This window comes from Oryza sativa, chromosome 3 (assembly GCF_034140825.1).
Source record: "Oryza sativa Japonica Group chromosome 3, ASM3414082v1".
Lineage (NCBI taxonomy): Eukaryota > Viridiplantae > Streptophyta > Magnoliopsida > Poales > Poaceae > Oryza > Oryza sativa.
In genome coordinates this window covers 7091414-7104000 of record NC_089037.1, presented here as the reverse complement: position 1 = coordinate 7104000, position 12587 = coordinate 7091414, and the positions used below count along the sequence as shown (strand labels likewise).

General features: G+C 47.1%; 2 protein-coding genes across 3 annotated transcripts; both read left to right on the top strand.

Annotated features, from left to right (window-relative positions):
• The first annotated feature begins 4226 nt into the window (after positions 1-4226).
• LOC4332161 (heptahelical transmembrane protein ADIPOR3-like) lies at positions 4227-8739 on the top strand. The gene is made up of 3 exons (NM_001417441.1): positions 4227-4992; positions 6769-7093; positions 7721-8739. Exons 1-3 carry the CDS (start codon positions 4760-4762, stop codon positions 8372-8374), a joined length of 1212 nt encoding a protein of 403 aa, NP_001404370.1. The 5' UTR covers positions 4227-4759; the 3' UTR covers positions 8375-8739.
• A 692-nt stretch (positions 8740-9431) lies between these two features.
• LOC4332160 (lecithin-cholesterol acyltransferase-like 1) lies at positions 9432-12289 on the top strand. Of its 2 annotated transcripts, NM_001402117.1 has the most exons (3): positions 9432-9815; positions 10750-11614; positions 11854-12289. In NM_001402117.1, the coding sequence occupies exons 1-3, from the start codon at positions 9451-9453 to the stop codon at positions 11854-11856; spliced, it is 1233 nt and encodes a 410-aa protein (NP_001389046.1). In that variant the 5' UTR covers positions 9432-9450; the 3' UTR covers positions 11857-12289. The 2 variants fall into 2 exon arrangements, with proteins under 2 accessions (NP_001389046.1, NP_001389047.1); NM_001402118.1 differs by having other exon boundaries at positions 10750-11913.
• The last annotated feature ends 298 nt before the right edge of the window (positions 12290-12587 follow it).

Below are 12587 nucleotides of genomic sequence, written 5' to 3'. Positions count from 1 at the left end.
GCTGTCCCAAGCGGCTACAAGAAAGGCGGGGTTGTTCCTTAGTAGGGACCTAGCTTGCGCCTTGTGTTGCGACGGAGGAGGGGGGCATCGGGTCTAGGATTCCTGCCCCCAGATCTGGCGGCATAGGAGACGTTGGGGAGGGGCGTAGCGGTGGTGGCTAGGCCTACGCCTGGCCAAACGGGTTGGTGACGACAACGGGTAGCGGTAAGGCATCGGTGGGTGCATTAGAGGACAACGGCGGGCTAAGCGTCGATGGCTAGTCCTTGGTAGGGAGAAGGTGGATCAGGCGGAGGTGGTCCCGTAGGCAGTTGACACTAGGGATGGTGGCGGCCTAGGAGTTCGGGCTAAAGACTCCTTGGTGGCGGCGGCTTGAGCACCGGTGCAAGGTTCTCAGTGAGGGGACGGTGGTACAGGCAGAGGCAGATCTCGTTGGTAGTGGAGGCCTGGAAGTCCTGGCGTAAGAGGATATCCTCGGCGACGGTGGGCTAGGAATCCGAGAGGCGGAGGAGGGTCTGACGACGACGGTGGCCCTATGGGCGGCGGAGGCCTAGGAATCCAGCGAAGCGGAAGCGGATCATGTTGGCTTGCGTTTGGTGATCAGCTAATTCTGACTGGACAATGACATATGAAGGTGGGGCTAACCGGTGGCACATGGCGTTAGCTTACTTGAAGCGGATGAAGATGGCACCAGCGGAGGTTCGCAGTGACGACACACTAGGGGCGGCTGTGACTAGACGACTTCCACTTGTCAAATCTGGCCATTTCAGGAGAGGATGTCAGGAAGCAAGTTTGTGCTAAGGTAGTAGTTTTTTTTTTCTGTTGTTATGTGTTCTCCTACTTGTTGAGGTATGAGTGTAAGTACTCTTGTATTATTTTGGCTGTGTATATCCTTTGTGGAAATAGAGACCGGATTAACGAAAATCCATTAATCGAGAAGCGGATGGCGAGGCCTAGCAAAAATCGAGAAGCGGATCCTAAGACCAGAAATTTGCAAGATTTTTGCCTTAAATTTATGTCAAATATTATTTGGCAATTCCGCATGTTGACTTAAACTTGACCTTTCAACATTGATAGTATGATCTTAGTTATACACTAGCAAGTTCACGTAAAAGTTTAGGTTGTTACACAAAGGAGGCACTATGCCTATGCTTTAACACTCCCTTTTACCCTTCTTTAGAAATGAGCCGGGAGCTTTTGCCAGTTACAGTCACAGTGGAGAAAAGGATACGGTCCATCTTGACGAGTAAATGAGCGGAAATTGTTTTAAACACTCAGGTGGACATCCACCTATTTCTTGCATGTCATCTAAATGGTTATGAAAAATTTTCAAAAAAATGACATGATAGGATAATATGTAATATATCATCTCACAAACATGCAAGTTTAAATTCGACTTCTACAAGCTGTAACAAAAATAACAAATTTGACTGTGAATATACACATGCTAGTTAGAGTTTAATTTGTTATTTTTGTTACAGCTTGTAGATGTCGAATTTAAAATTGCATGTTTGTGAAATGATATATTACATATTAACCTATCTTATATATATATTTAGAATTTTTTCATAATCATTTAGGTGACATGCAAGAAACGGGTGGACATCTACCCGAGAGATTAGAATCAATCTCCGTTAATGAGCTGATTCATGATGTTCGAAAGCTCCTTCCTTTCCAACCAAAGAGTGCTAGAATTTGATGGGGGCGTAGAAATGAGAGATCATTCACATCTAACAACATTCAGCATCTTTTATGTTTCACAGTCTGACGACATAGCACACTATTTTTTTTCTTTTGAGACCACTATCAATTTGAATTGGGAATCGACCTGTTAGCTTAGCTCCTAAAGTCTGAAATTTGTTTTTTCTGACAAAGAAGCCAAATAATTTTAGTGATGCTTTTGTGGAATGCGTTCAGAGACTTTGGTCGGGTGGTTAGTTAAATGTTGATTTAACCGATGCTTAGTGTGCTGTAATTATGAGCTTCTACTTTACGTCTTGTGATTTTTCCCCGTTGTGCTAGATCTGTCAGAATGAAAGGTACAGGACTGTACCAGTTGGGCAACTAACACTGGAGTAATAATAAAAAGGCATGCCTCATCACTGGTTCGTCTAGCGTTAGTTTAAATTTCAAAAGAGGTCGAAGAAACAGAATACAAATATAAACAACACAATTGCAGTTGAGTGGCTCTATTCAGAAGCTTTGTTAGGTTTTGAAAAATTCTCTAAAGTTTGGTAGCAACAGCGTCAATACAAAAATTCAAGACGGACGGAATTTGTCTGCTCTGTCCAAGGAAAAATAAGTTTTTGGCAGTCTGTATTACTGCACACAATGACACAAACCAGCATTCTCCAAGGTGTTTTTATCTCGTGAACAATTGCATGATCCAATCGAGATAGCAACACTGAATCTGAATCGAAACATTCTCGGAGAATCTCGGGTGAATGCTCGATGAATCACCCGTCAGTTGAATCCACCATATCTGCACATATCTTGAAAGCTTCAGTAGATGCCTCAACTCGGATATGTAATTAACTAGTGTGACAGTGTCCCAGGATCACCGTAGCTAGTTGCAACGAATAATGTCAGATTCTTGCTGGTCCTGGTCTAGTAGTGCTGCTGCTCAAGTATGGAATGATGCAGAGAAGGCGACGCTGATGCATCTGGAGGAATACGAGCGTGGCATCCGGTTCTGGGTTCTTTGATTCGGCAGCCTGAGAAAACAAGTGCGGTGTATGCAGAGCTGGCCAAAAGGAACAAACTTTGGTGGCCACACCCCAGCATCCCAGATTCACAGGAATCCTTTGTTCCTTCCTTGTCAAGCAGCACTAATCGCCTATTACTACTCTACTAGGATGCTCTGTTTGCCAGATTCTGGACTTTGATGATCGACTCTTTTCTTCATTCTGTTTCAGGGAACCCAACTAGTAGACATTCTTCCACCGGCTGCCATAAGTGAGTGCGTTGTAATTGAATAGTCTAGATAGATCGTTTGCTAGCTGGCTTATCCGTAACTAGAATTTAAATTTTAAAACTTAATTTTAAAGTTGATTTTGAGAATTTATCATATATATATTTCAATATTGTCTTTTAAATTTACTCCTACAACAGACTCTTGGACTAACACTCCCACTCTCAGAACCGAACTCGCAAAGGGGGTCTATCGATTCCCCATTGCAGAAGCTCCGTTCTCCGATACACGTAAACATTACGTCATTCAAAACTGGTCATTATACTATTTTGGGACTATTTAGGGCCTGTTCACTTTGATGCCAAAAAAAACCTTACCAAATTTTGGTATAGTTGCCAAAATTTTGGCAAATTTTGACATGATTTCTTATATAGTTACCTAAATTTGGTAGCAAACTAAATGTAGCCACTTTTTTTGGCAACGTTACCAAAATTTGGTAAGGTTGAAAATGACATCAAAGTGAACAGGCTCTTACACCGATTTAAAAAGCTGAGAATGTGTTGTACTTAGTTTTACCGTAGAAAAAAAATCCAAAACGAAGAAGGAATTTTTTTTCCTATCTTGCTTGTTTTGCTGGGCCGATATTATCTTCTTCTATCAATCATAGACGGAATAAGTTCATCTGAGGTCTCTTAACTTGTCAACGTCGTGTAAAATGTGGGGCCCACCATTTTTAAATTAATTTTTTGGTGTAAACTGATATGTGGGCCCACAATTTTTAATATTTTCCAATTACATTGCCACATAAGCGCCACGTCATGTGAAGACCGAGTCAAAATAGCCACGTAGGCGTTACGTCAGTGAAAACCGCTATCCAAACCACCATGGGACCTATATTGCACCGGTTTTAAAAGTTGAGGGACCCATTGTATCTGTTTTTCGGTTGAAGGACGAAAATCGGATTTGTTGACAAGTTAAGGGACCTCAAACGAACTTATTCCATCACAGACTCCGTACCCCGGGAGTCAGAGTTGGCCCATAACTGACACTGGCCCGTAGGCCGTAGTAGCTTATCGGTTAACAATCTCATGGGCTCAGTTTTCAACAGATCCTAACATCCCCGTACTATACGAGTCTACGACGATGACTATGCTGCAAAGCAAAGGAAAAGGCCAGTAAACCATATCTTTCGCTTTCGTCCGTATAAGCACGAAGAAAATGCCACCAAACACGCCCCTCGCGTTTGACGAGATTTCTGAAGCAATGAAACCGTCACGCTTCCTAGAAATCTTCCCGAAACGCACGGCACGTCGAATCCGTGATGAATCGCTCGCACCCTACCCAACCCAACCCTCCCCGACTCGCCGCTCCACGCCGCAGGCCCCCGCGCGCGCAGAGGCGTAGGCGAGCGAGCAAACGACACGGCACGACAGTACGGCACCAAACCCCAACCCCAACACCGGTCGCGCTCGCGTCGCACCGCCCCGGCAGCCAAGAGAGAGAAGCCCAGGAAAGGCCAAGGTGATCGACGAGCGCACGCACGCACGCACGCGGCGCCGTCAGAAGGCCAGAGCGGGGGGAGAGGGGAGGAGGGGCTAAATCGGGGAGAGGTCTCCGTCATCTCCGACTCGCGGCGCGGCCCCCTCGCCGAGACCGACGGGCCGACGCAACCGAGGCGAGCCAGCGATCGAGCGGGCGGGGGGCAACGCGTACAAAAAAACCCCCTCCCCTTCCCTTCCCTTCCCTCTCGGTCGCGTCGTCGCGTGGTCGGCGAATATTCGAGCGGCAACGGCATAACACCATTGTCGCCCGGGACGCGCGCTCTTTCTCTCTCTCTCTCTCTTCCTGGCGATGGCGGCGGCGGCGGGGGAGGAGGTGGAGGCGGCGCGGTGGGCGGAGGCGGAGGACGAGAGGAAGGAGGGGCTGCGGCGGCGGCGGAGGTACGGGCTTGTGGAGTACCGGGCGCTGCCGGGCTACATGCGGGACAACGAGTACATCCTGCGCCACTACCGCTGCGAGTGGCCGCTCCCGCAGGTGCTCCTCTCCGCCTTCTCCATCCACAACGAGACCCTCAACGTCTGGACGTACGTTCCCTCGTTCCTTTCTCCGTCTCTCCTCCCCCCCTCTCGATTGATTGTGCGGTTGAATTTCCTGTCATGTGAGAAGGAGGTTAAGTTGTTCATTGCACGGGTAATGCGGTGGAAAGGAGATGTGACATCGATTTCTTTCATGGATGGATCTGTTATACGGAGCAAAGAAATTGGTCTATAGATCGGGCGTTCGAAACATCTCTTGTCTGCTTGTGGATGCTATAGCTTTATGTTTCAGGCTGGATAAATCCCATACAACATATTTCTTCTGGCATTGGGTATTTGAAGTCTGAATCTTGAAATATTAGGCTGCCCTCAAAATATCTAGCCATTCTGTAGATTTTTGCTCTTGTGCTTATTTACTAATTTATTTATTTATTTTATTTGAATATTCTCAATAGTGCATAGTTTTGTAGTTGTGTAAATTAGGGAGGCCAAGGCTTACAGTTTCTAAACAGTCTGGTATTCAATTTACCTACCTTTCTCTCTACTTTAAAGACTAAACTCAATTTGCTCATATGGATTCTCATGTTGCAAGCTGACATTAATTTGAAAGAAACGGGCAAGGAACTTCAACAACTAGAATGCAATAGAGGGACGACTCCCAGCTGGAAAAGCCTTCGTTTTGTACTTGACTGTTCATATCATGCAACAGGTCACAGGACCACCTAACTTATTGAAAGAAGTCCCCTGTGGATGATTTAATGCGTTTAATTGTAGTAGTTAATGGAGGACAGTGGTCTAGCAGTATTTCTTTTATCGGGATTGCTATATGTCATTCGAATGAAATTTGGGGATGAAATCTTACAGATTTTGGACCATTGGATCCATGCCAAGATTCGTGCACCACCTTCTCTCCTCCAACTCCGGCGGGCTCCCCTTCTTCTCCGGCGCCGGCGACACCCCAACTCCGGCAGGGAGCATACGGGTTAGGGTCTGGGGTTGGGGTGAGGGTAGGAGGGGGGTTGGGGGAGGGGGAAGAGGGGGGTTTCCTCGGAGCTTAGAGGGATGGCCGTGGGCGGTGTACTTCGGCGAGGCGGTGGCGGCGCCGCCGAAGCCGCAGGGATGGAGGAGGGTGGTGGGCCGGCATCGGCGGCGGGGGCAAAGCAAGCGTGTGGTTAGGAGGCGGCGGGCGGTGGTTGCGGATCCGGCGGTAGGGAGCCGCCGGAGACGGGGAAGACGGCGGGGCGGGGGCACCTCGTCGTCGCCGCCTCGAGGAGAAAGAGAGGAGGGAAGGGGGAGGGGGCCTCGCCGGCGCCGTTGACCCCTTCCGGCCAGCCGGCGAGGCGGGCAGCGGCGCGGTGGGGCGATGGCGGTGGCAGTGGTGGGGGATCGCGCGAGGACGAGGAGTGGCGGCAGCGTGCGATCTGAATTGGGGGAAGAGGAGAGGAGTTAGGGTTAGAGTGGTCTACACAAATCTTGAAGCATATCCAATGGTCCAAAATTCGAATAATAGGAGGTGGCATTTTTTGTCACATGATATATAGACAGCCCCTTCTTTTATTGTATTCGTTGCATATATATATCGAGCTCGAATGGAGATCAAGCAATTTGATTGGCATCATACAACGTTTATTTGGTTACTGTTATTTAAAAGTTATGTGCTCGTATGGAGATGTATGCATTCTGGAAAATTATGACTGTGGCAAGTGCAACTCCTAGGCGACATTTTTTTATGTAAAAAAGTTATCAATGTGATTAATGCAGGAATACGTCTGCTAAGTTACTTTTCCTGATATACTAAAGCTGTTTTTTAATTTGTGAACTCAGGCACTTGATAGGATTTTTCATCTTTCTTGTTCTTACCATATACACCGCAACACAAGTTCCAAATGTAGTAGATCTTCAAAGTCTGCAGCATTTACCTGATGTGCTGAGAAACGCTGATCTTCATAAGATTCAGACAGAACTTGTGGCATGCCTTCCTTCGTTACCTCACCTTTCTGACTTGCAAAAGCTGAAGGATGAATTGAAAAGCTCATGGAATTCAATTGAGGTGCTTCCATCATTGTCCCGTTGGCACCTCTTGGAGTTACTATCAAGTTGCTTGCCGCACAGATTTACTCATTCCAATGAAACCAGTCTGTCTGTTCTTGTAAGTAGTCAACAACTTCCCTAGTTTATTACTCACTTATTATGCTACTAGTATGTTATTTCAGATATCGCAAAATTAATGATAATATGCTGGCACAATTTTCAACCGGAAATTATTACTAGGGATGGAATATCAATTCGCAATCGTTTGGTTTCTTAGTTTATGCTAGTTCGTACTGATCTGATTTCATCTGACTTATGACAAAGTTTAGGCCATGACCATGAACAAAAGTTGAGTTTATGCTAGTTTAAGCTGATGCTGACGAAAGATTTGGTTTCTATACCATGACCAGTAAAAAATATAAAAACCAACAGATTCCTAGGCAGGTCACTGCTTTACTGGAAAATCAGGATCATTAAGAAGTTGCAACTTTATGATTTTGAGAACCCTTTGTTTAGTCAGCACTCATTTTATTGAAGGTGTCTAGTTTTACAAACACTGGCACACAATTACACATACAGAGAACAATTGTATGGTATGACTAGATTTTATCTAGACATTTTTGTCTTCAGAGATAGCAAATAACATTTTCTCACATGTGATTATTTGATTGAAATTTTGGAGTGAAGGTCATTAATTCAGTCCCCGTCATCTTATATACCCCCGTTTTTTTTTTGTTTTATGCAGCAAAGCATGAAGGAAGATATAGCAAACATGATTGCGCCACAGTTGATTAGGCCAATTCCGAGATGGCCATTTTATGCCTTCTTGGGAGGAGCAATGTTTTGCCTTCTTGCCAGCAGCACATGCCATCTTCTCTCCTGCCACTCCCGTCGCCTTGCATACATTATGCTTCGCCTTGATTATGCAGGCATTGCTGCTCTTATCGCAACATCATTCTACCCTCCAGTATACTATTCTTTCATGTGCTATCCATTCTTTTGCAACCTGTATCTCAGCTGCATAACTATTTTAGGAGTGGCAACTATTGCTTTCTCTTTACTCCCTGTTTTCCAGAACCCTGAGTTTCGGACCATACGAGCATGCCTCTTCTTTGGCATGGGTGCATCCGGCGTGATCCCTGTCATTCACAAATTGATCCTCTTTTGGCACCAACCAGAGGCATTGCACACTACCGCATATGAGGTTCTGATGGGCCTTTTCTATGGCATTGGGGCACTGGTGTATGCAACTCGGGTGCCCGAGCGCTGGATGCCTGGAAAATTTGACATTGCTGGTCATAGCCACCAGCTTTTTCATGTGTTAGTTGTTGCTGGAGCATACACACACTATCATTCTGGACTGGTATACCTCAAGTGGAGAGACGTGCAAGGCTGCTAGAAATTATCTGTGTGCTCGTAGGATGTGGATAGATTGTAGGTGCCCTGCTTGTGTCCCGAAAAAGAGGACCGCTGATTCTCTCTCGTCTTCAGAAACAAAAGATGACTGTTGTTGTTGGCCAAAAGACTAGACCTGGTCTGTTGTAAAATGTAACGGAGGACTTGCTAGTACTGTGAGATACAAATTGATAATGAGTGATGATCGGTACCTGTAAACTGTGGTGTGGTATTGGCTGATTTTTCAGGGTGCAACTCACTTGATAAATCAGGCCCTATTATTCCCAGAAAATAACTATTCAGTGATACCACAGCCCCTGCTGTGCATCTTGTGCCGCTATTTATCAGCTTGCTCAAGTTCAATGCATACATAAATTGTGTTTACAATAGGAGCTTGGGAAGTGAAATGAATGTTCAGGTAATGTCCCTATCGAACGACCACCGAAACCATCATCATTCATCACCAATCATGAGATCCACTCCCCGATTTGCTACGGTTGTGGGCAGCAAAACGAAGGAAACCAACGGCCTCACCGGCTCGCCTCGCCTGTGCGGTCACCATCACCGGCTCAATCTGCCATTCTGCCGCCTCCAATTCTCCAAGAACTTAAGGCCTTTGGGGCTCCACGTTGAAGTCGGATGTGTTTCCTTGCAGCTAGTACGATGTATTGCTGCTAGTATCTACTCCTAGTTCACAGGCCGTGCTGCTGATTTTCTGATGGACTCACGAAGTCGCACACGTACGAGTGCACGTTAGAGACGCCCGTCCAAGGGCTATATTGCTTGATGGACTCATAGCTGTGGGCTGTTCAGATGAGTAACCCATTTCCACCCATCGTGCCAAGATCATGTGCCGGCCCGACTGCGATGGCGACACACAATTGTCGATTGCCTACCACAAACAGCTAGATCTTGAAGAAGAAGAAAACGACGAGATTTTTTTTTGGCATCTCGACTGCGCCCGCTAAGCCGTGACGTTGATCGTGATGAAAACTTGACATGTCGAGACCCAGAGACAGCTAACCACTATAATTGCTGTAGGTGGCCCGTATTCTCGCCTCGCAACAAACGCACCCACACATGGATCTCCTCCGGCGAGTCGCCGTGGTAGCCGTGCTCCTGTCGCTGCCGTCGCGTGGCCGCTCCGGCGGCGGCGGCAGCGATCTGCACCCGGTCGTGCTCGTGCCGGGGTACGGGTCCAACCGGCTCTACGCGCGGCTGACTGCGGCGTACGAGCCGGCGGCGCCTCGCTGCGGCGCGCGAGAGGGGAAGGATGAGTGGTTCCAGCTGTGGCCGATCGACGCGGCGGCGAGCGAACCCGCCCAGGCCCCCTGCCTCGCCGAGAAGATGAGCCTCGTCTACGACCCCGTCGCCGACGACTACCGCAACGTCGCCGGCGTCGTCACCAGGGTCCCCTCCTTCGCCTCCACCCGCGCCTTGGTTGGGTGAGTATCACTGTGTCACGCTGTCACTGTGTCAGAGTATGTCTTACGTCGTACTAACAATCGTACGCACGTGTATCAATGCCCGTGCATCACCAGGTAGATACTCCTAGATAGATGGGCAGCCAAAATTTATCGGAATTGCTAGAAAACTTGCGACAGTTTTCTCCAAAGAAAACAGTCGAATTTGCAGCCCTTAGATCCGCTCCGTGATTCATGCGGGCAAGAAGGAAGAAAACAGCTAAAAATATTGTCATAGACAGGAGTCGAACCAAGGCCCTCCCCTTAAAAAGGACAGCATAACAACCACTAAGCTAGCTCAAGTATACGTTGAATGTGAAATTACATTTTGGTTACATTTTACTTACGCTTTAATTAACTACACAATTAGTCCCCTGTTTTCATCTAATTTTTGGATAATCTTGTTATATTTCACTCTCTTACGGGCTTGCTAGCAATGACGTCGCTGTTGGATGCAAAGGCTAAAAAAGTTTGAATGTTTGGTACCTAGTTTCTGTCGAACGTCCTATACGTATTCACGTGTTTTAATCTACTTACATAGCACTTACACTCTAGTTACATAGTAGTTACGTAGCACTTACATCCTAGTTATATAGTAGTTACATAGCACTTATATCCCAGTTATATAGTAGTTATATGATAGTTATAGGGTAATTACATTATATAAAATTAGGATTTACAATTTTTTTAAGATCATGCATATTACTTTTGAATTATTTTTCCCTTATATATGTTGAACAAATTCTTACCGTTGAATCAACCTAGGCATAAGATTAGTGGTTTGTACTTGTGTGGACCCGTTTCAACAGATCCTATGGTTGAAAAATTTGAAAGTTTTGAGTCTCAAAAACTGTCAACAACTCACTAGCTACTTCCAAATTTATTTACTATTTATTTATTCTTGTCTGACTGGCAGGTGGGACCCACTGGTGCGGCAGCTGGAGGCGATGGGCCACCGCGACGGCGGGAGCCTCTTCGCCGCGCCCTACGACTTCCGCTACGCGGTGGCGCCGCGGGGCCACCCGTCGGCGGTGGGCGAGCGCTACTTCGCTCGCCTCACGCGCCTCATCGAGAGGGCGAGCCGGCTCAACGGCGGGCGGCCTGCCGTCGTGGTGGCGCACAGCTTCGGCTGCGCGCTCACGTACCAGTTCCTGCGCGCCCGCCCGCTCGCCTGGCGCCAACGCTTCGTCAAGCACGCCGTCCTCCTGGCCGCCGCGCTCGGCGGCTTCGCGGAGGGGATGGACGGCCTCGCCTCCGGCGCCGGCTCCGGCCTCCCCAACCTCGCGCCGCCGGCGAGGGCCAGGCTTGCGCGGAGCCAGCAGAGCGCGCTCTGGCGCCTGCCGACGCCGATGGTGTTCGGTGACCGGCCGGTGGTGGTGACCAAGAACTCGACCTACTCCGCCAACAACATCACCGAGTTCCTCGACGCCATCGGCTTCACGGAAGGGGTCCAGCCGTACGTGACACGGGTGCTGCCGATGTGGCGGGCGCTCCCGGCGCCGATGGTGCCGGTGACAAGCATGTACGGGGTCGGTGTCAGGACGCCGGAGACGTTCGTCTACGGCGAAGCTGGGTTCGAGGGGACACCGGAGGTGGTGTACGGCGACGGCGACGGGAACATGAACATTGTGAGCCTGATGGCTGCGGAGGAGTGGTCTGGGGTGGAAGGCCAAATCTTGAAGGTGGTCAGGTTGCCAGGTGTTAGTCACGTTGGCTTCTTCAGCGATCTTGCTCTCAAGAAAGTAGTTGCTGAAATACAGAAGGCAGTTAGCAGCATAGAGGTACACAGGAAAGAGAAAATCTTCTCTTTTCTGAATAATTTTGAATTTACAATTCCTGTGCCACTAGGATGGTGATGTCCATATGTCATTACTGATCCGTGCAAATAAATAATAGCAATAATTTTGGCTGCTGTAAGTAGGCAATTTATGGGTGACTAGAAATGATATGATTTTTTTTAGATAAGTTAGTTTGGTACCCCTCTAACTATGGTTGATTGTCGGGGTCTTTACTGTAACAGTGAAGGATGTTGATGAAGCCGAAAGATGCACGCTAAGGCTGGGGCTCTTTGATCTCGGTATTGCTTGAAGCTGCTGAGAACTTGCACTCCGAGGTGGGAATGGAATGATGCTGGCTTACCTTGCGAAGGATTCTGATCTTAGTGTTACCTATAGTGTGACTGTATTTAGTTTCTGGTGTTGCTGCTTAGTTGTCTAGGTAGGCTAGTTGCTTAAGAACCTCCTGTCTTTTGGGTGACCTATGTGCCCATGGTGCTTAATAGGTAAAGCTGGTTTTGCCTAGGTGGGACTTATGTTTCTGTGAGAATGACTAAAGTTTAGTCCCTCCTTCCCAAACACTACCCTAGTATCCATCTTTTTTGCTTTCTAAAAAAACAGGGCTATGTAAGAGAACTCTTTTAATCACTTGAATTAACATCCACACGTTTATTACATATTAATTAGTTATGATTTTTAAAAAATATCAAGATAAATTAATATGTAATATATCACTTCACAAATATATACAGGTTCAAATTTCCAACTTATACAAGCTATAAAAATAATAAATTTAACTATAAATGTATATATACTACCTAGAGTTTAATTTGTTACTTTTTATAACTAGTCGTCAGAGTACGGAACTCCTTTAACAGGAAGCTATGCGCTCCCTAGGTGAGTTTAGCTAGGGTGCAAGTTTCAAGCTCAAGTCATGATCCTGCGAAGGGAATAAACACAAGCATGTATACATATTCGG

Coding starts and splice junctions, on each gene's coding strand:
- LOC4332161 (NM_001417441.1), top strand. CDS start 4,760: ATGGCGGCGGCGGCGGGGGAGGAGGTGGAGGCGGCGCGGTGGGCGGAG. Junction 4,993..6,768: donor GAGACCCTCAACGTCTGGAC/GTACGTTCCCTC, acceptor TTGTGAACTCAG/GCACTTGATAGGATTTTTCA. Junction 7,094..7,720: donor AAACCAGTCTGTCTGTTCTT/GTAAGTAGTCAA, acceptor TGTTTTATGCAG/CAAAGCATGAAGGAAGATAT.
- LOC4332160 (NM_001402118.1), top strand. CDS start 9,451: ATGGATCTCCTCCGGCGAGTCGCCGTGGTAGCCGTGCTCCTGTCGCTG. Junction 9,816..10,749: donor TCCACCCGCGCCTTGGTTGG/GTGAGTATCACT, acceptor TCTGACTGGCAG/GTGGGACCCACTGGTGCGGC.